At 35.1% G+C, this 24148-nt stretch overlaps 1 protein-coding gene and 1 long non-coding RNA gene across 3 annotated transcripts; both read left to right on the forward strand.

Annotated features, from left to right (window-relative positions):
- Positions 1-422: 422 nt before the first annotated feature.
- LOC149803423 (E3 ubiquitin-protein ligase PDZRN3-B-like) lies at positions 423-11243 on the forward strand. Of its 2 annotated transcripts, none has more exons than XM_089953128.1 (2): positions 423-854; positions 8963-11243. In XM_089953128.1, the coding sequence occupies exon 2, from the start codon at positions 9578-9580 to the stop codon at positions 10517-10519; it is 942 nt and encodes a 313-aa protein (XP_089809254.1). In that variant the 5' UTR covers positions 423-854; positions 8963-9577; the 3' UTR covers positions 10520-11243. The 2 variants fall into 2 exon arrangements, with proteins under 2 accessions (XP_089809254.1, XP_089809255.1); XM_089953129.1 differs by lacking the exon at positions 423-854 and adding an exon at positions 8228-8345.
- Positions 11244-11356: 113 nt separating this feature from the next.
- On the forward strand, positions 11357-22825 carry LOC149803424 (uncharacterized). Its single transcript, XR_016420216.1, has 3 exons — positions 11357-11590; positions 18100-20547; positions 21733-22825. It is a non-coding gene; the product is annotated as an uncharacterized LOC149803424 (long non-coding RNA).
- The last annotated feature ends 1323 nt before the right edge of the window (positions 22826-24148 follow it).

Raw genomic sequence — 24148 nt, forward strand, 5'->3', positions numbered from 1 at the left:
AAACCCAAAATTGAACAATTTATTTGGCTCTCTTTTACGCAAATACAACGACTGTCAAAATATAAAAATTGTTCGGTCGTGAGGCACCCATTGTTTAGAAAATTTATTCGAAGCAAGGGCAATATCCTAACTGATATATCTTGTATGGAGCAGACGATACCTTTTAACGTTCTCAATTTGAAGCTATCTCTACGTAAACTATTAAACTTTCCAAATTGGTATTAAACGGAGCGTGTGTGAGTACGATCCATTAGAATACATTCAGGACTTGCACTGAGCGACCTTAAAGCCATCTAATTTCAATTAGCGAACAGGTTTCTTTCCTCCTCGTGTTTTCAATACAGGTAAACCACAAGTTTAGACATGGTCGGCATAATACCTTCCAAATATTATTATCCTTTCCTTAACTATCGTTCATTCCAGATGAAATTTAGCTGGATTACCCCTCTCTACCGAGGGCTCGTAGTTTCAACGTATTAATTCGCTTTCCACTATACACACTTAAACACAACCATCGTGCAATGATATTTATATGATGTGTGGCCAAGTTCATTCTAAGGGAATACATTTTAACTGGAGAACACGCGAAACCTGTTCAAACTGAAACGCGTTCTCAATTTTTTTCCCAGTCGTGCTTAATAACTGTAGATGTATCTCCGTATACATATATATAACTACTAATTATATCCGCATACATAGATATCTACGCGTGTATCTACCTGGGGTGTCAAGTCAAATCTACTCGTTAAGGTGTGAGAAGCACAGCTTTACGACAAATGATACTTGAATGCCAACAAAAGGGTAATCTTACAAACAGATGTGTGACGTTCAGTACCTTATGGGATTTTTTTCAGGTAAGTTCGTTTCAGTTTGGGCAGAAATACTGTCTTTAAGGCTCTGTAATCGCATCACATTTTCTCAATGAAATATTTATAATTTTATGTGCTGATATCCCGGTGTTTAAGCGTTAATGTCTCTCTCTCTCTCTCTCTCTCTCTCTCTCACACACACACACACACACACATTGTTAACATTATAATCACGCCAAAGATATAATAATGTTTAAATGTCAAAAAGGTTTCTGACCGCTGACCGTCTTCATTTTTAAGTACACATTTTCTGTTATTCAGGTAGTTTATTAGCAAACACTTACAATCCTTCTGATATGTAAGAATGAATGTAATATCAGTTCGTAAAGAATGCAAGCTTTGGTTGCGGAAAGCTTCCATTAGACTCGCATTAAAAATCTCAGGTGTTAGGATACTCCTTACATTCTCCCCTCAAGCAAAGATAAGTGACTGACTACAAACAACAACAAACATATATAATGTTATTACCGTATCATTAATAATGTCATATTTAACAAAAATTAATATGATTTTAAAAACATATTTCATTTAATTTTTATTATTGACCATTTCACACGACCTGATACAGACCTCGGGTTTTAGTTGTACCATAGTAACCGCAATACACACTCAAACGAATCGGGACAGAAATCACTTGGGACCGAATCAAATTGTCGGTTGTGATAGGTCTTCGGTTAAAAGAGGATCACCGTACTGAATTTAGAATGAGGTGTACACAAATGTCAAATAACATACAAGTACATATTTATATGTTATGACAAAAGGCCAATAGTAAGTAAATTTTTCAATTAAATTTACGTCGTATACGCTCGCTTATGAGTCGTATCCAGATGCAATCTGCACAGACTCCGAGCTGTCGCCTCATAATGATCCGACAGTTTCTTAACCAATAGGACCAACAACAGAGACCCTGATCTTTTGACTGTTTAAAGGCTGTTGGCGTGACAAGTTCACTGATTTAGTCTATTTTATTAAAAAAATTACATTTGGAACCAACATTTTTTCGAGTTTCAGAGTAGATTGATTTTTTCAGTAGCTTACTTACGGCAGACAGGGGCGGATGGGGCTGTTGCCCCTGGCGCCAGAGATCTTGACTCGCCGAAACAACCGGCACCAGAGGTCTTGGGACGCCAAAATCCCTTTGGGCCATCATCATTGCCCCGGGTGCCACTTGTACTTAATAAGTGACTGGGTTTCGGTACGGAGAGTTAACATTTATTGAAATTAAAGAAGGAAATTATCGGGAGCAGAAACATTTCTGTTGCGTATTTTCTTGGGAGGGTGGGGTGGGTGGAAGGTTGGGCGGAACTTGAACGAGTTTAATTATTTTATTGGTTTTCCTGCAGAAAGAGTTGTTCTTGGCATCATATTAATCCGTAACTATCTATTCTGAAATTATTTGCTGCTTTTCTTTTCTTTAATCTAACATAAATAAAAGTTAGTTTGGTGTTCAAATAGCTATCATTATTATTATTATTATTATTATTATTATTATAGCTACATAGACACAAATGTAACTGGTAGAATGGAGAAGCTGTTTCAGTGATATCTTGGTAATCGATTGTAGTCGACGGATTTCAGAGAAATTTTCGGTTGAACTGAAACCGGGTAATGTAGGCAGAAAAAAAGACTTATCTCTTGTTTGTAAAACTTACAGAAGATGAGGCTAATGACATTGTGTGTTAGCCTTACTTGGGCATGAGTCGTCTTATGGATTCGAAGGGGATGTATCTTTTTAAAATAGAGCTATTCGATTGATCCCTTACGTCTGGTTTTGTGTGGCATACCATTCCTCAGCGGTACAAACAACACACGCGTCTGTAAGAGATAGCAATTATTTCAGTGTGAAAAGTTTGTTTTACCTGTTGTCACGATGGTAAATCGATCTTTGCTGGGACTTTCTAGAAATTTGTCTTCACCCGAATTTGTTTTTAAAAAAATACAATTATTTTCCTTTTGTAGTTGTGTTGAGTCATACCTCCTTTTTTGTTCTTTTGATAAGTGGCGTGCATTAGATGGGATTAAAGTTCCATTAAGGATGTCTCGTTTATATCGCAGTGCAATTTTATATTGATATTTTAAATGAAGTACAATAATATTTCATACAAGTTGTCATGTGCTTCCACAATGTGGCTTTTGTGTATTTCATTGTATATTTAACTTCTGTGATTTAAATAAGAAATCTGATTAGCACCTGATTAGAGAGAAAATACATACAATAAAGTCTGTTATACATCCGAATCTGAGCAAAATTTATTTTTATATGGCATGACAATGGTTGCATTATTATTATTATTATTATTATTATTATTAAATATGAATATATCATTTTAAATGTCATCGTGTAAATAGCGTCTCAAATCTCATTCTTCGCCAGTTATTTTAATTGACACAGATGCAGGCAATCAATATTTGGGGATTTCAATTTAAAAGCAAACCTAATTTTTATTCTCGATTTTTTTAAAAGCTACCTGTCAAAATATACTCAGTGCATCGTGACAAGTCGTATTTGAGTGTTTGACCAAAAGCATCGGCGTATATTAGGGATCGACTAGTCTACTTTGTTAATTTAGTTATGAATGGATGTTATGAAGTCCCATATTCTCAAAATATTTTAAGCTTAAACTCTTGTTCCAAAACTTTTCGGATTACCTGTCTTGAGAATAAAGTTACAAACTTAGAACTTTCAAGATATTTTGTTTGTTTTTTCGATCCCATGATTATATTATGATGCTACTTTCAACGATATACGCGCGTATACGTTTCAAATATCTGAATTGGATTTATATTTCTGTCTTTTCAAAACCGTTCGAGGTCATGGGAACAAATTTCATATTTCAGATTTTAAATTTTGGCTACTTATTGACTTGCATAACTATATTCCTGTGACATGAAATCGAATTCGGTTATTACAGAGGTCATTTTTAATAACTGATATTGATGGTCTTTGTTTATTTTTGTACTATTTACATCTTTTAATGTGCCTTATACATACTGTTGAGAAAGAGACCAACTCTCCGTACAACTAAATTCGTATGCATGGTGCATACTCAAGTCATTACCTTTAAACCTCGTCATTTTGCTGCTTCAAGATATTCAACCCGACGTCTTCCTGACACCAGCACCCTAAAAGTGCATTTAAGTCTGCATGGAATTACCGCAATCACATCTGTTGATTAATTTAGAGATAAAACCTTCATCAAAACTAAGATTCGTAAAATAACCCCCTTTTGCCAATTTGTACTTTCTGTTTTTGAGTTGTTATTTTTTGGCTTCCTTTTTAATCCAGTTTTGTGCTATTCAACTTTCCTATTAAAAAAGGCAACGTCGGTTTTTTTATTGCACCGAAAAAAAATTAGGAGGTTTAGATTTGTAACTTTTGATTCAACTTAAACTTCAGGCAATCATCTGGATTCTATCTTAAATCTTGCACTCTTTAAGTTCTGTTGGTAAAATACAGGCTTAATCAAACTAGTCTTTGAGCTTTAATTTATGGTATTTTTGCCTTCAAGAAAACATCAAGGGCATGGAAAACACATTCTGCAAAAGTAAATAATTAGATGTAAAGATATATAAATAAATATATCAAGTAGAGAGAGAGAGAGAGAGAGAGTAAAGGAGAGGTCCGTGTTAGCAATAATTAAACAACTATAGTTGAATTCTAAATCTGAAATATACAAAGTCATAGACTTTGAGGTAAATTAACCGGAATCATGAATGACGTCAATTGTAATGAATGATATAATTGTAACGAATGACGTCATTTGTAACAATAAATGAAATATGATGCTTCCCTCCACAGCGTTAATATGAAATGGACTCTCTCTCTCTCTCTCTCTCTCTCTGATGCATGCGTGCGGCAAATATCCTTATAAGACGCATTCGCATAGAACGTAATTATTTGCAAAGAATTATGAAGCGGCAAATGGAAATTGTTCATTTCGTCGTTTTTAAAACAAATTTGATTCAAAAAGCAAACGGGATACTAATTTGTCCAGCTAAATGTATCCTGTTTGTATATCATTTTAAATTGGATCAGAGAGAGAGAGAGAGAGAATTTTGGATATATATATATATATATATATATATATATATATATATATATATATATATATATATATATATATATATATATATATATATATATATATTCGCTTTGTCTGATATCAACACCAGTTTAGTTAGAAGTAAACAACTGTTGCCTAGATATATACATTGATATGCTGTTTATTGTCGATGGATTTACACTGTGCAGATCACGAACGTTTCCTTGATACCACCCGCCATAAAACATAAGCTGCTCGCTTTGTGTACCAGATTAGTGTTTTCTTTTACTGGCCCATTGATTTTTTTTTGCTGCAGAAAAGCAGGTGGAAATTAATGGAGATTTGGGATCAATGCGATATAACCAGTCGAATATATTACAACCATTGGCGTCTGCGGGGGTGGGGAGAAGGGGGGGGGGGCGGGCAAAAGAGGCAGTTCCCCCCTCCTGATTTTAAAATAAATCCATTGTGCATTATACATATAAAAATGGCTTTACCCCACCCACCCGGGCAAATATTCCGGCAAACGCTCTCGATTAGAACTCTGTCAAAACGCAAGGCTAACACCAAGGTTTGGCTCATGGACGCGCCAATCACTTCTGACCATTCATATTGCATCGATGAAGTCAGAATAAAAAGAAAATTCATGAAAGAGTGACACCAGTCACACAGGTCCCCACATTGCAATTAAGCATACAAACCAGTGAGAAAAGCCATAAATGGTATCCATGTATGTAAATCTAAGCAACAGTGTTTAGATCAAATTGTGTCAAAATATGATCGGCAAGTTCTTTAGCCGTGTCGCTCACAATCAACATTGCAAATAAAGATGTTAAGCTACAGTAAGCTACTGTTATAAATTTATCCAAATATGGAACTGACGATACAAAACACAAAAAGCTACTAGACAATGTACACAAACACAAAAGTACCAGAATATGTTGAATGGTTTCCTGCACAATGCTGGTTACAAAGGCATTTTATAACAGAGATTTCAGAGGGATAGAACATTACCATAACTCTTTAATAATGACAGATACAGGTTCGTTGTGCATTCAGGTCAAAACGAATAACCTTTACAAAGACATGAAAGTGAATGAACGACAAATGATTATGCAAAATTAGAATATAAATAAACGTCGCCTTTAAAAGGCATATCTACTTGTAATGTGCAATCCACCTACCGCATGGCTTTCAGTTATGTGTTTTGGTTGCAGACGAAAAAGTTGATTGTAATATGCTCTCGTATCTCTGTGCAGGACTTCTAACAAATGGCTGAAATTAAAATGCTAGAATGTGTCACATACATACATACATACATACATACATACATACATACACACACACTGAGACAGACATACATACATACGAAATGACGACTCGCCGTTAGAACCAATAAAAGGCGCGGAAAGGCCTTGACCATAATTTATTCAGGTTATGCCATCTTTATACCTTCGACTTGATGTGTGTGAGCTAGAATTGAATGATTGCTCAATATTCCGCTAAATTATTGCAAGTTGGGCGATCAATGTAACTTCTCTATTTGTTAACTGCTTTTAGCGGAGAAAAAACTATTCTATGATTGCACAAAAAGAGAATAGAAATACCGAGCTCTTTTTTAAGATAATTAACCAATTGAAATGTAGGCCCAGTTTAAGCAAACAACCAATATACTTTTGAAGCTTATTGCCCCTGACCTGCTTCTTTTTAAGTATCCATGTCAGTTTATACACAAGACAGTCTTTATGATTTTGTAATTAGACTAAGTGCTGAGGCATTCGGTTTTGTCAAACGAAACGCGACCTTGTTTTTTTTTTGGGGGGGGGGGGGCTGGTAATTTAACAAAGTAATGTCTTTGGTCCAAGCCCTGGAAAGATAAGTGGTGGTTTATATGTGAAAACTGAACTTACCTTGGTGGATCCAGTCAAACCAACCTCCAACATATACGAAATTATGCTTCTAGAGCGGGCGTGGGAGGGAGACCTGCAATGGTACAGTCTCTAAACAAAATAAAAGTTAAATAATTTCAGGCGCATTTGCATTATGGTAGGAGAAGGAGGGAAATGTTCTCGCCGGATATGCTGCCGTAGGTTCAGAAAACTCGTAGCCTATATCTGACTTGGGCATGCGCGAGTAAAATGTTATAAAATACTACGGAACGGTACGGGGACTATGCCATGGGAAACTGGAACTTTCACTCCAGATGTCCGGATGTTTTATAGCAAGGCAGTATGAAGCTTTAGTCAGTAAATTTCATCATTTTTCAATATATTAATTAGATAGTGCGCCTATTAGCCAGGGCGACGTTTATGAAATATTGTTACCTTTGGTACTGTGCCATATGGCATCGCTTGCCATATTTAATGCCATCTTATGAAACCATGTTAATACTAGATGTATATCATCAGAAAAGAATCATTGGGTCTGATGATAAATTCCATTCCAATATATCAGAAAAAAGCTTAAAGTTGATACTTGTAAAGAAGATAAATACAATATGGCAATTTCTTCACTGTGAGATTTGTTCTAATGCCTCATTTGACAATTTTATGGCAAAGGACCTTTCGTTTGAAATGTACAGGTGGATTTGTATTATCAGTGAAAGAAAATCGACACCGACACTTAAAGTTCCTAAAATGTTTGATCAATATGGAGTTGAGGGGGACTTCAATGACAGGCTGTTGTATAAAATACGGGTTTTATTTGTCGATATAACTCCTTATATGATTTGTCATTGATTTTTACCCACACAGCTGACATAGAGATATCACATTTGACATATACATGTATGTCGTTTTATTCTTACCTTCAGCGGGACTATAATTAATCAACTTAAGAGTAGGTAGGATGATGTTGTTCTGTTTCGAGTAATTTAATATCATATTTAAAACATAACTAATCTCTAGAATTAATAACAGTTAAGTAACTCAATTTTTTAAATTTCGGTTTGCCCTAGATACATTAGTGGACACAAAATTACGTTTTTATGCTGACCAATATCTTACTTTATTGTGAAATCAATTTTTATCTTCTGTGACTTCTAGTACTAGATTTAGAGATTTGTGTAAAGCAATCGCCCTGTATATGCTGCAGAAGAGTAATTCATATTTTCTTTTAACATCACTGTATCATTGAAATTTTTATATAAAAAAAATTAGTAAAACATTCTTAATTGTTTTGTGTACTGACGTCCAAAAGCGATCAACAAAATCGTCCACTTTCAATATAGCTTACAATTTGTATCGTCTTATGTAGTATTTATGTAACGAAGGTGTCTTTCTTTTTCTTGTCAGTAGACTTCGGGGATGATGGTGAACAAGGTTTACCCGATACCTCAGTATGATACGGTACATCTGGTTAAGACTGTGCTATGCATGGATTAGTTTCTCAAATGGAAGTGAAAACTCTTGTGGAATTTGTTACTAATGAGGTCCGTCAAGTTATTGGACGACACCGTACTTTAATGTCTTGTGTCTATTTCAACGCGCAGAGGGTTTGATAAAAATTCATAAATATGCAACACTTGTGCATGTTTTATTTGTGGCAAAAGATCAAAATGTTTGTGTAAAAGTAAGCGTAGTCTCTCAGTCTGGACATTTTTTTAACCATTTTATCTACCATTAAAACCTTAATAGGAGTTTAATATTTGTAATTGTTTGGTTTTTTTTTTCTTCATAAAAATTAAATTCAAACGGTTTTCCATTTTGCAAGGTTGAAACTTTTCAACATATAATGATCTGATACGACAGCGACATAATTAGGTTACAGCTATGTGGGTATAACAGCGAAAAACAAGAGCAGTAATTTGTGTATTTAATTATGGTCTAATAATCAGATCAATACATTATCCTGGTCCAATAAACTGCTCATTTGGAAGACAGAAAGCACTTTTGTGCTCCTTTTGTTCACATATAATCAAACGTTGCATGTCATCAATCGAGCTAAATGTCCTGACACTCAAATATCCAATTTTGTTGCCTGCCATTTGAAATTTATTAACAATTATCCCATAATCAATAACATGTCCTCTTGATGTTGTACTTTCAGAACAAGCATCATTGATTCGACAGTAAAACTGAGAGCTAAAGCTTTGCCTGACTCTAATTTTGTGGCCATTAAACATCACATTTTATTCCATCAAGTCCCAGTCAGTCCTGTGAGAGATCGACAAATAGTCTCTTAGCAATGGGCTAAAAGGTCGTGTCGATGTTATTAAATCATCATAGCTGTGAGGGATTGACAAATGATGTCGTCTTAGCAAGGGTTAAATAGTCGCGTCGATGTTATTAAATCAGCATTTTGCCTGTGGCTTCATTTTGGAACAGATATGAAAACATTTGATTCAAAAAAAAATATATTAATTTCACTCGTGTCATGCAGCATTTGAAAAGACTTAAAATTTCTTAAATAGGAGTTCAATCTATTTTGCCGCAAATGTTGAATCGGATAATTTATCCCGGGATATAATTGATGACCAAATATGGGCATATCGTACATCATGCATCAGTAAAGTGTCTACGGATTTTAAAAGAATGATCCTGTGGATATTTTCGACGTAAATCAATGCGCATGACGTAATGATTTCATATTGATGTGGCAGAGTTAAAACTACATTTTCATACACAAACGAATCTTTACGAGTCTAGTCTGTCTGCCGCCAAGATGGGGATGGATCTAAAGGTATTTGAAGGTGAAGTAGATGACGACTTAATATGTGGACTTTGTCGTAAAGTCCTGCTTGATCCCATAACAGCTGGATGTAGCCATATTTTCTGCCGTTCCTGCGTTGCTAAGAAATTTTTATCCGGAGCTATAAAGGTACGCTGTCCATCATGCAGTTCGGACCTCGGACAGGAATGCAAGCAGACAACAGTAGAGTTCAAACTGAAGCTCCTGCGTTTGAACGTCCGCTGTAGTCATGGTTGTGGTGCTTCGTTTTCTCTGGCTGATCTACCAGAACATGCCCAGATCTGTCCATATGCGCCAGAGATTTGTCCCAATAGGGCTAAAGGCTGCAAAAAAAGTGTCAGAAGATGTGACTTAAAGAAACATCTAGAAGAGTGTGATTACCGCAAGGTAGACTGTGAAGCTTGCGGTTTTATGACGGTTTACTGTGAGTTATTTACCCATCAGAGTCGAGTACGGTGTCTGGAAAAGAAACTTAAACAACAAGTTGCCAGAGAACAGCGGAGTATTGCCAATGAAGTAAAGAGGCACAGGGATAAAATGTTCAAAGATCATATTCGGTTGGAGCAACAACAGCGAAAAAAGATTCTGGATCATTCACGAGCAATGAACGGGAAGTTAAATTTGTCGACAAGAAACGCAAATTCAAGAGAAAGTTTGGTCGGTTTTAATTACAGTAAAAGAACAGAAGAGAGGGAGAAAGATTTGGCCTTAAGGGACGATGTGGATGCCCAGACTCCACATTCATCTAGATCTGGTTTTGCCCTGATGGCATGCAGACAATGTGGAAAACCATTCCGTTCAGATGCCAATAAGCCACATTCATGTAGATGGCATGCTGGGGTATGTAGAGAGAGAGAGAGAGAGACAGAGAGAGAGAGAGAGAGAGAGAGAGAGAGAGAGAGAGAGAGAGATTAAACACTAATCATAAATTTGGTAACTTTGCAATGCTAATTTATAAGTTTGATTTTTTTAAACTGCCAAAATCATCGTTGTATTTTTTTAAAAAAATATCGTATACATCTAAGAACTTGTCTATATTTTGTGAATTAATTGGTCTTTTATTAAATGTTTAATATAAATAGCGATTAATATATTCTAAGCGTATGTTAATAATTGTTTTACAAATGCTCGGTTAATGAAATAAATATTAAAAATTAATCAGTCATTGAAGGAAAAAACCAATCCCTGAGTATTTTGTTTGTTTTGAGATTTCAAGAAGTCTTCAACCATTATCGTAATTTATTACCATTCTCATTTCTATTTCGTAACTGTGACGGTCTGCTTGATGTACAGACTGCAGATATTAAATTTTAAAAAATCCGAAATGGTAAAACGTCGTCAATTATCTTGTGATTTGTTCAGAAAGTATACCCGTGAATGCGCCCTGTCTGAAACGCTTTTATGACAAAGTACTTACATTTCAATTATTTTAGTAGGTGTTTAAGAATCGCACACTTGCTGCTTCCCAAACACTATTCGGGGTGGGGAGAGAGAAAATATAATAACAGTTGGTCTGAATTAGTTATCGTGCCTATTTAATAATTGGAAATATGGTATTTAAAATATAATTTTCATCCTGAATTCCTGTCCCGTGGGATAGGTCTTGTTAATCCAAATGAGTAAATGTGTTTTGTGATGACCGATATATATATATATATATATATATATATATATATATATATATATATATATATATATATATATATATATATATATATATATATATATATATATATATTAATGAAATTGAAAATTGTTAAGATAAGCATATGAACAGTTGATATTACATTTGTATGTTAATTGTCATAAACAGTATAATTAGTATACCTGATTATTTCAGTTTATTGTTGTGCTGAGAGAGAGAGAGAGAGAGAGAGAGAGAGAGAGATGTTTTAATGCTTGTCTACCTAACTTGTCATATACCACATTTTTCCTTTCTTTTTATCATCCATCCATCCAATTCATTCCCTTTGGAACCAACAGCCGGTGAGTAAAACCTTATTAGTTGTTTGTATTCTTTAGAATAAGCGCGTTTTTCCTTCATAAATATATTTGATATATATTCATGCTTTCCAATATAGCGGATACGATCCACGTTTACGAGGTCAAAACGAGATAAAATAACTTGAACGAAGTTAAATGAATAAAACACAAGACCTTAATTAAATACATTTAACGAAGGCTTGTAATGTTTCCCCAAGTATTTCTTTCCTAACGAGAAACATACTGTAATCTCCACTGACAAAAATTTTATTATCATTTTAAGCTATATTTCTAACGATTCTATAATCCAAGAAACTTATTTGTATCAATAAATGGTAACAAGTAGTTCAGTTTATCAGAAGATTAGAGGCAGCAAAAACAGTTTTCAACTTAACCAAGATAACAGTTTGGCCTTGTTTGGTCTCTCTCTAGAAGTTGCTCATTTTTAAAAAGTCAGCGAAAGAGAGCGTTTAAGAAGTAAAAGATATTACATTTACAGACAAATGCCCGATTTGAATTTTAATTTACAGTGACGTTAGTAGTGAATACCACCCACTTTAGCCTCCTGCCACCCCCATTTTGTTTTCATCGGTCCCTGACCTCTTGAACTCGTCCCTGTTATATTTATTATATAGAGAAATATGATAATCAGTAGTATCATTATAGAAGTTTGAGATTGTGGTGCAGATCAGGGTTTCGATCACTAAGCTCCTTCTTTATTCACCACTACACTTTCCCACTGTTGAGTTTTGCGCACTCGTACGTTTGTAATTATAACCCGTTTGAACCCCATGAGAAATTCCACGACCAGTCCGATCAAAGTAGCTGCTATCACCGTCATTATTCATTTGCTGATTTCTACGTATATTATGCTGTTGCTGCCTGCAGTAGAGCAGTAGAAGACATGTAATGGGGGATTCTTCGCTACGAAGAGAAACGTGCGGGACTGTGTGTACAATAAGACGAAATTTGTACACTATCGGAAATAATAGTAAATGCAACGGTGTTTTCAAAATGGTTTTGTTTGTAGACAGGGAAGGGTGCATCACATTGTTTTTCGCGAGCGCTGTAAAGTTTATATATGAGTTATTTTTTCTTTCCCATGCCTTTTGATATTTTCTTATGCAAGAGTGCAGGGATCCAAAGTGGCGTCGAGGATTTAGCAAGGATTGCAACCAATGTTGATCTGACTGAGTTTGCCAGCCGGGTTGTTGATATCGACCTAGGAGATTTTGAATTTTCAAGATTAAAGTGGGAAGCCGCAGAAGTCCAACGCGGAGATTCAGTCTGTTGTTTTGATGTTGCAAGGACTCATCGCGAAAACACCTTCCCGAATCAATAATAAGAGAAAATCAGAGACTATAGCGTGTCGGTGGAACGCATCAAAACTTACATTGATGTTTTCGAGCCTGCGACTAAACAATACGTGGATGCAAATGTGTCTTCACCAATACGTGTAGAAGCTTCGTGAGCAACAATCAAAGGAATATTATCCAACGAAGAATTAGCGACCAAAGAGGAAGCGGAGAAAATGACACAATTTCAGGTTATCGACTATATTTACTGCCGCTGTGGATGGCTTTGATAACCCTAAACACTTTAGGTGCGCGGGTCTGAATAGTATTTGCTTTTCTTACGAATACTTCATCGTAGGTGGGGTTGAATGGTAATATTGATAAATCATCACCAGCGCCTGAACAGGGCCAACCTGTCAATCATTTGCACTTCACGGTGACTATACTAATAGATTAACACTGATGGACCCTCGAAATTACCGACGTGAAAAATAATAAAAGCGGAACAACAGCTGCGTGATAACGTCGCCAAGAAAACCGTTTTCAGTCCCGAAGTTCAAACTCGTGTGTGTGATTGTAAATGCTTTTTAGCGGAACCACCGCCTCGACCAACGTTGGCCTTGGTAATGTTGGAATTGTGACTACAGCAACCATCATTGGAATACCAGGCGGATTTGCTGTCGGGGTTATATAGATAGAGACCGGTGTCGCGGCTTGCGCTGCCAAAATGATTGCATTACGTCGAAATTCACGAATACGCGTCTAGTCAGAACTACTGGCGGTGGCACAAAGCAGTCTCAGCACAATTGCTAAGCTGTACTCGGTGGCCATTGAAGATAAAAGGATTACTTTTGCGAAATTTGAAACGGTCATGGTTGAAATGGAAAACTACCGACGACTCCACGCACAAATGAATCATCTGGTTAAAAGTTCGCGGAAAGCTCCTCTTTCCAAAAACAGTAATTGTCTTTCATAGATTGAAAAATTATATAAAATGATTTTTAAGAAAACATTCACACCTTCCAAATTATTGCGGAAATACAAAAAGTTACTTTTTTCATTCCTACAAAAAACGCCAATGAAATATATGAAATCAGTTCAATCACATTATCTAAGGTTGAATGCTTTTAAATATTGTCCGGCTGTATAAAAATCTGGTATCATTACATAAAGCATTTACAGCCTCTATTTGACAGTATTAAGTCAATGCAAACACCTGGTATCGACAAACGATATATACAGCCTCTAAATTGTATTATTAGGTCAGTGACGCTCAAATTAGAAGATGTGGAAGAAAGAATATTTTTGGTGGATCAAAAAATAGATCGAACCGAAGACGATCCTCTTTTGCCATTAGACAAGCTCTTAATGCTTGCAATGGTTTAAGCCGTATCCGGACGCTTTATCTTAATATCCATAAATTATTATATGGAACACATTTAGTAACCAAATTAACTATATTTTTAATAGATGAAATTCAGGCAGAAGTAGAGACCGGATAGATCTCTTGTTTGGCTTGCCCAGATTTTGCTCACATCAGGCTTCTCATTGCCATCCTACATGAGTTTGTGTAACGATCTCAGGTGGCTTGTTTGGAGGGCTCACGCGGGTTACTATCGCGGATGCATGCGTATGCATAAATCCTTAGCGGTTAAAAGTCATTGGTTGTATAAAAGAGGTTTAGCGAACGTGAATCTTGATCGGCCGACCAATCTCAACCCGCTATAATGATAGTACTCAAGCAAAATTGAAAATCAAACGCGAAAAGTAAGAACACACAGGTAGACAATATGGTAGGTGGAATGTACTAAATCGAGAGTTTAGGTCCGATTTTCATGGAAACGATGAAATGTTAGCAGGACTTCTGGGTGTTCATATTTTCTAGTATGAACAGTGCTTTTAGTTTGCATATTTCTTTCAAAGTTAATGTGTGTTGCAACGGCGCAGAATGACGGTATATACAGAAATGGCACTGTGTTACCATCGTTAGGAGACGGTTCATGCATTCTGCTTTTTTTATTTATATATCTTTGTTTACATGTGCGACTTAAGATGAATTGGGTGCAGTAAGGGTTCATTAAAAATTTCCAGTGCCAAATGGTTAATGATAATAATGATAGTAGTAGTAGTAGTAGTAGTCTTGATCAATAAATATTGCTGCTGACTGATGTGGTAATTTAATCATATAATAATTTGCTTAATATTTCATTCAGCGTAAAATAATGACATTTACTGCCCGTGTAATTTACCTTTGTTGATCTTTGAAGATACCTACCATCAATTTCATCTCGGAGAGATTAAGTCAGTATATACAATTTTCTTTGTTCCGTTCTTTCTATACACATAGCTAATCACACACTCAAATACAAAATGTTGTTCCTTATGTATAGCTAGTCACACATGTATATACAAAGTCCTGATCTAGACATTGTCTACATTGAAATAATAAAGTTTGCGGAACAACACAATTGAAAGAATAATTTGCAATGATTCATAAAGAAAAGAAAATTAAGAACTGTTTCTTTCATAATTGACATATTTAAAGGCCCATAAGCCTTTGTTCCTTTTTAAATTGTATTTTCTTACTATTTTCTTTCATTTACCTTCTTAGAACAAATATTTCTCCATTTGCCTTTGCCAATTATAGAACCCCACAGTACACAAACACTTACAATGATCTACATGTATGCAGTTCTATAGACGTCGATAAGTTGATGCTTGTGTATGATCAACCTGGTTGACTGCTTGTAGTTCGATTGTTTCAATGTCATAAGCGAGAGATATCTCAACTACACGGCTGATCAATATTAATTACATAATGGTAGACTATGCCATTTCCGGGTGTTGAAGGATGTTAGAAAGACGATGTGACTTTTAGCCGGTTATCATCTGTTGAATAAATCACGAAGTGTGGTATCATTTTTGCATAAAATTACGCACACAGAAATCAACGGCTACAATCTGCTGGATGTAAATTTTTAATTTGATTTCCTCCAGTTAGATGTTTATTTCAATAGTCCAAGACTCTGCACATAACCATTCGAATCACTTTCGTCACATCCAAACATTTTAACGGTTTATTTTGAGGTGTACATGCTCTCTCTCTCTCTCTCTCTCTCTCTCTCTCTCTCTCTCTCTCTCTCATGTCTTCAATGATTTGAATGAAATGTGTATTGAGTCAACAAAACAATCTTTTCGCACAACACAAAATGTATAATAGAAACAGCCGCTCTGAATATTAAACACTACACTGGCGAGATAGCATATTTGCACACATTACATAAAAGTACACAATATGCGGAAAATTCACTGTGCTTTCTAGTGTATTAGAAACTTCACATTTCACGGCAAACAGTGAAGACCCAGATCTGATGCTGCATTTTGCCCAGGCTAATAAGGGTATACGTTGTTTGTTCTACTCGTGAACACGCAATATACTGTTTTCTTCTTTTTTATCATCTAAAATATAAATGTAGTTTCGAAACAAATTTAACAAACAAACAAACAACTAGGACATCCCTTCTACTCCAGTATAGATGCATTGTATTAACAGTGTTTTAACGCAGGCTTTATGAAAAGCTGAGTAGTCCTACCAAGCTTAGCTGTTAGAAGTGATTACTTTGCAAATATATTATTTTTTGCTGATTCGAAGTTATTACTTTACGAATAGACTATTTTGTTGCTGTCATTTAGGTGTATTGTGTTCATTACTCACAAAATAGCACACATACAAAATAATAGCGGAAAATGGCCGGTACTGGACTGTTTACCACCAACTTAATTTTGTTTGGACAACAAAAGTATACCCTAATTTGTCACAGCATTTTGCGACAGTAGATCTAAGTCTTCTCATATATGTTCATGTTAGACGCGGGTAAATACGGTAGAGGATTGTTACTCTAATTTTATTGATTGTAAATCTAATCTGGATTATAATGAACACACTATTCAGATCCAATGATTATCGAAATCTCTAGCATGGAAAATATAAAGACCCCCAGCCCCATAGTCATCATTGAAACATTTCGTTAATGTCATTTACAATTTCAGAAATTCGCTTGTTTCGTAAATCTTTGAACATTTTACTTCTTCAAACATTCCTTTTGGATTTGTTGAGTCTAATTAAGGTGTTACGATGATATCACTATCTTAGCAGAAGCCAGTATGGCTGGAAGAAGATTAAGAACTCGTGATGCTGTGTTTTAATTGTTAATTCTGAAAGCAAATTATCAGAATTTTCATATAACTGTAATTCCGACGTATGCGTGACACTGTGTGTGTGTGTGTGTGTGTGTGTGTGTGTGTGTGTGTGTGTGTGTGTGAATTAGATTTTTAACATAGCTTTAACAATTTTTCCCGTCATATCGCTACGATGTCTGCAGTGTGGCAGTTTATAGTGATGTCTGGCACTGGGGCATCATGCCGCAGATATGTAGGATTATGTCCCACCCAGCCACATTATCCTGACACTAGGCCAGCCAGTTCTAACACTAACCTCTTAATGCTGAGCCAATGTGGGCATGTGAGAAAGCTTGCCAGTAGCTTCTCGTGGGTCGGTGGTTCTTTCCGGGGTTTTCCGGGTTCTTCCTCCACCATTAATACTGGCCGCCATGTATAGCCTATCGTGCTGAAAAATGGCGTTAAACCCCACAACAACAACAACAACAACTTAATGCAGAGCGCCTAGCGAGGCAGTTGTTAGTACCATTTTTATAAGTTTTTATTATGACGTGGCTGGGGTTCGATCCTGCGACCTCCCGCCTCCGAGGCGGACGCCCTAAGCATGTGGCCGCCGGAACGGTGACAGTTTTAGTAAATGGTTCCATTAAATGAAGAAGTTAACTTCATTGCTATACTACATATATAACTTCTTAAGTACATATCACAATATATATATATATATATATATATTATCGTATGTACTCACTTATAACACTAGACCAACTGAACACTGCACAGACCCACATCTGCCGCCGTATAATGCGCTGGCAAATCTGGATCTGTGCAGTTAGTAGCGAGTAATCGGTTGCAATACAACATAGACCCTGACATGCCCACGAAAAAAGCGACGCCAGATCAAGGTCCATGTTGTTTGTAGGTAGACCAGATTGCTAAGCGAACATAGACGATGCATATATTGTAATACAAACATTTGTACTTTTAACGAAATGATTGATTTCACTTTATTATATTTTCTTTTTCATGCAATATCAACAGATTGTAAGTATGAGTTTTGTTTTCAAATTGTTTTTTTTTAAAAATGGCTGTCTATTTACAATTACTTTTATGAGAAAGATTATTGTTACGGAGTACGAGTAGAATATGTATAGGCCTATATGGTACGGATGGTGCGTTTAAATGTCACTCCATGCGTAACACTGGATAAAGGTACGCGATAATGCTTCACACACATACCTTAAGAATGAAGTCTTATTTTATATAACAGACAAGGCGTCATCTGATATGTTCAGTATTCTCACTGAGTAAATGATTGAAAGAATTAAGTCATATTATGAGTTAAAATCACGATAATAAAGACTACTGCTTAATCTTATAGAGTGACGATCTTTTCTAAGTCATCTATCATTTGAATGCTTTATCGAAATTGTGAACTCCATCCTAAAGCACTTTTACCTTTCTTTCCCATATATCTGACCAACAGACCGACGTATTTGTAAGTATGCTTTTACACAATTCATATTTTCGTTATATATATATATATATATATATATATATATATATATATATATATATATATATATATATATATATATATATATATATATATATATATATATATATATAACTTATTATTCACTTCACCACGAAACTGACAACTAGGTCGTTTGTTGTGATATCTTTATTTGAAATGATCTAGTAACTTACAAATTCTACCAAACACAGACAAATAGTAACAGTTACTACCTGCCCCTTCCTAGTGAAAGGCTGATTTGACAGTTCGGCTTTAAAGGATCCATATTTTCCTCAGTCTATAGACCGAAATGAAGAGGTATTTCCAAATGAAGTTTTAAATATGTAAATCTCTTGTTCATAGGTAGAGCTTACTTCAAAGGTTCTTCTATGTCATATTGGTGCAAACCTAATAACATATAATTTAATAGTTACGTCAATTTTACTTGCTGTAAAGGTAAAAAGGTATTTTCTCTATTTGCTATTCGTTTATCAGGTATAATTATGAATACAATGTTGATGAATGGATGCATATATAAATTAAGATCCATTTATTTTATTGATTTATTTAATTTTTAAAAAATCAATTTTATCATTTCATGTGGGATGGCTACTTTGGATCATTGCAGGGTGTAAGTATATATTATTTTAGTATTTTTCCACGTATATTGAAAATACAGAAGTCCTTAGTAAAATCATCGTCCACTGTCTTACACTCTAGAGGTCATTTACGTGTGTACGTTGAAAGGTAGTACTTATGCTATACATTCCAGCTGATTTCGAGGCTACACATATGAAAGTAAATCTTCCCCTATTGAGAGCGTCCGTGTGTGTGTATGTTTATGTCTTTTTTAAAGAACTGTGGTGTAGTAAATAAACTGTAATCCTTATGCTTATAAGAAAAGCTACACAGCTGTGATAAAGTAAAGCAGGCACAGCTCTAGGATGTGCGGGGCCCATGGCAGCATGCGGGGCCCAGGGCAACAGAAGCGATGAGCGGGGCCCAAAGCAAAAACAAATTGCACGGCGGAGTTGATTTCCTGAAAGCGCGGGGCCCAGGACCGTTGCCTCGTTCGCCTTGCCTTAGGACCGGGCTTGAAATAGAGCAGTATTTCAGCATAAATTTTGTCTTTCCAACAGACGCAGAAATGCACGACTTCTTGTTTTATGAAAGTTAGAGACACACAGGGTGTCTCCAACATTTATCCCAAAGTTGTTTCTTGTATCGTATATACGGTCCTGTGTAACAGGCAATTCTTACACGTCCTTTTGGTCTGCTATTCTCCATAAATGCTGAAAATTAGGCTACACAAGTGTCACATGTAACTGGATATCTCTCTACTATTGCCTTCAACCTGTTCGTTAAGTACATCCTTATTATATTGGCATTCGGTTTCCTTTGTCTGTCGGGTTTGTGTTTCTTCTCAACATGAAGTTGCATGTTTGACAGCTAAATTACCAAGAGTCATAAAATCTGTTATTATTTACAAATTGTCGAGTCGAAGCTCTTCATGTTTACCGATGTCTCAAGCTAAATGTCACTTGTAAAAGTTGTACTTAATCCAAAGTTTGACTGTTCAAGTAAATTCAAAGTGTATGCACGACGTGACTGAAATTCGATCGATGATGCGCATTCGCGCTTAAAGGGTGCGAAATGAATTGAGAACTTTCCAGGTTTTATTGACTTGTTTGCTACCCTGGTTTTTAATGATATTTCAAAAGCCAAAATATATTTTGATGTTGGCGGTCAATGTATACTGGGTGAAATTTAAAACAAAAACGGTATGCAAACAAATAAAGCATTTCTATGTTCATTAGCATTGTTATTACTTTTTTAAAAAAATCATATTAAGATGAACTTTAATTAAACCGGATAAAACGATAGCTAAATAAAAGTCTCTGTGTTGAAGTTTTTCTTTTTTCTTCTTTTTTTCATGATTTGTTTCCTATTGGATGGATGCATACATACAGGGGGTAAGTTGTTATTTTTTTTTAAATCTACAGACCAAATTCAATGGGAGTTTTAGGGCTGTGTGGGCCCGATGCGAAACGAGGTCAATGAGCCCCAAATATTTAATTTCGATATCAATGAAGAAATTCTGTGAAATATTTTTCAGAAAACTATAGATTTGTTTTCAAAATCAAATTTGTTTTTAAATAATCTGCGTTAATTATAATCTGTTTTAAACAAACTTCAACATTTTCGTCGCGTCCCTCCTCTTAGCTTGCTGGTCCAGTGCGATCGCACCTTTCGCAGCTCACTAAGACCTCTACTGTAAAGCTGTCCAGGTTTCTTTATAATTTACAGTAATGATACATGTCTTGCGTTATACATGTCCTAGCTTTATACATTAGATTATTCGTTCAGAGCATTAATACATGCCACGATATTATCTTCAGTAAGTAAATGAGGGTAGTACTGTTTAGAACAGTTCTTATTTTTAAGTCTCTACTTTGAAGCGATTCTTGCTTCTTGTGCTAGAAATTTTTTTATATATGTGTGAGGTACTAGTTTGTACTAGGTTATAAAATTGAAATACACGTCAGATATAATGAAGTTAAATTATTTGGGTTTTTTGTGGGTTTAACGCCATTTTTTAGCACCCGATCAAGCTATACATGGCGGCCAGTATATTTGGTGGAGGGAGAACCCTGGGAAGAACAATCAACACACGAGAAGCTACTGGCCAGCTTTCTCACATACCCTCGTTGGCCGAGCTGAGGTTCGAACCCAATCGTGCAGAAGTGATTAAATTAAGTATCTGCGAAATAAAGTTCTGGGGCAGCTTGGAGTCCAATAGTAAGAACATAGAAAAACGTATATTTGAAGGTAAATTGTTAATTTAAATCTTTACTAATGTGGATATTCGTTCAAGTAATGCACAAATTCACGCAACAAAAAAAGGACATGGGTCAGTGGATAGCGCTAATGGCTTGTTAAAGACTTTTTTCAGAATCACTGGAACTCTTAGAATGCATTTTCAGCTTTCCCGGAGTATAACTGTATCTTCAGGGTTCTAAGCTGCTCATGGAATTATATTGTTTTGTGCAATGTAACTATCAGTCAATTAGCAAACCAGTAATTAGTCGTTCGGTTTGTCTGCCCGTAAAATTATACGTATATTATATAAGATTAATGATTTTCTTTTCCTATTTCAGACATGTTTCAGGTGTGGAAAACTAGACTACCAACCAGGATGCATGACGGGATACCACAAAGCATGACATCGCCTGTACTTTTTTGTTACTGAAATGTCCTCTCATCTTTGACAGTTGCGTTAATTTTAATGATATTCATGTGTGCATACAGGTGGAAATAATCTTTGACAATCAGCCTTATTTCCATAACGTGCATGATGCAGCAGAACCTGGTTTATTAGAACAACGGGCACAGAAATATAAAAAAGTAAACGTGTTCGGATAAACAAGCCTGGTTTATACGGAAAGGGATGGGTGGGATTTGGTGGGGTACAATTGTTGCTTAGACTTCGAATAATATGGATTGGATAAAAGAACAACAGTGACTTCATATGTAGACTATATATATATATATATATATATATATATATATATATATATATATATATATATATATATATATATATATATATATATATATATATATATATATATATATATATATATATGCATCCATGTGCACATATTACTGAGTGCAAATCCGAATGCTATATGTGCATATAATTTTAGCATTGATGCTGCATACAGGCTTTTTTTATTCTACGATTTCTTCTACATATATCTGAAAATTTTATCAATTAACCCTTTGTTAATTTATTACGTTCAGAGCATTTAATATTTATCATAGATTATAGTAAAATATTATTGAAAAGTTTTCTACCAATGTAAAATAAATACTCGTACCATCTGTTATGATAATTTAGCGAATTTATTCTCTACGTCGTTGAATGTATTTATTTCCTATAATTTAATTTACACAGAGGCAGAAAACAAAATTACGTGTACATTCACGGAAAGAAATAGAATATGCTGATGATAGATTTTTATGCAAATAATGTTCTGCTTATTATGTTTCTATTGCTTATATATGGTATTAAATTAAGCTTATTAAGTTTCTGTTACTTATATATGGTATTAAATTAAGCTTATTAAGTTTCTATTACTTATATATGGTATTAAATTAAGCTTATTAAGTTTCTATTGCTTATATATGGTATTAACGTAAGCTTTTTATGCTATGTTAATGAGTATACTAATAAAACATACCTTTAGATACCAGTGTTTATTTTACATACTAAGCTAAAGAGAGGCATTTCTTGTGCTTTAAAATAGTTCAAGTTATTTTTGCGGGAGTGTAGTAAAATGTGTATAGGTATGTATGTATGTACGTATGTATGTATGCTTCTTCACGTGTGTGAATGGACTGCCAGATGATTAAAAGATGCCTGCAAAAGAAATATAGGGATGTCCCGAGAAACTACTTACATAGGGTATTGTTACATACATACATACATACATACATACATACATTCACACACATACATACATACATACATATATAAGTATTGTTACCTAAACACATGCAATCTTTTATATATATATATATATATATATATATATATATATATATATATATATATATATATATATATATATTTACATGCATACAAGCATCCATATAACCTTATGCAACTATATATTCATATCTCTTCATATTTTTGAAAGTCGTGATGGTGAATGTATAAGTAATATATACTTGCTAGATCAAGAGCACGAATTGAAAAAATGAGACATAATTATCCTCGTTAATGGTAAAAACTAGATATATTAAATTCCTGGACACTACATACTCATCAGATCATACAAAACTTCAAACTTCTTTAAGTTGAGTAGAATGTCAGTTTACAAGTGTGCTATTCACAGCTGCACATACGGATACTTTGAATGAGTTCAAGATAACGTTTGCATTTGAAATAAAATAATATTCAAGTATCGCCAGACCAAAGGATCAACGTATAGGGCATCGGAAAGACATTTCTTGCGTGCATGACCGTGTAAGTCTTGTTTTCTTAAGTATATAACTTGCTTGCACTTCAGGTCTCAGGAAAAAAAAAAAAAAAAAAGAAAACAGCCCCCACCAAAAAAATAAAGAAATAAACCTTCCCAAGCGCACGTTCCTGGGACGAGCAAGTTACAAGAGTTACTTGTCCCTGTCCTCATTGTCGTCAACACAGTACATTTCTCTCAGTATGCTTCATCCACTTTTACTAAAGAACCACACGTAAGCTTGATAGTATTATGGGTCAAAACCATAAAGATATTATATTCTAATACATGGCTCTTTAGATACACATATAATGAGAGGCATCTGGTTAGAAGATATTGATACGCTTGCCTCAGATCATCAGCATTTTCAAGACTGTGCAGCTTTATTAATATACTGTTAAGCCAATGTAAACATGCCCTCGGATATTTCTGTAGGTATTTTTGTAAGACTGGAATAAATTTTCACAAAAATGTTCGAAACTTACACCTGAAAGAAAAAATCCAACCTATCCAACTTCTTCCAACTTTCATACTAAATGGTATCACCGTA

Source organism: Sinohyriopsis cumingii, chromosome 3, assembly GCF_028554795.1.
Source record: "Sinohyriopsis cumingii isolate HCF-2022 chromosome 3, ASM2855479v2, whole genome shotgun sequence".
NCBI lineage: Eukaryota > Metazoa > Mollusca > Bivalvia > Unionida > Unionidae > Sinohyriopsis > Sinohyriopsis cumingii.

What these genes read in the sequence shown, in the direction of transcription:
- LOC149803423 (XM_089953128.1), top strand. Translation starts at nt 9,578, where the DNA reads ATGGGGATGGATCTAAAGGTATTTGAAGGTGAAGTAGATGACGACTTA.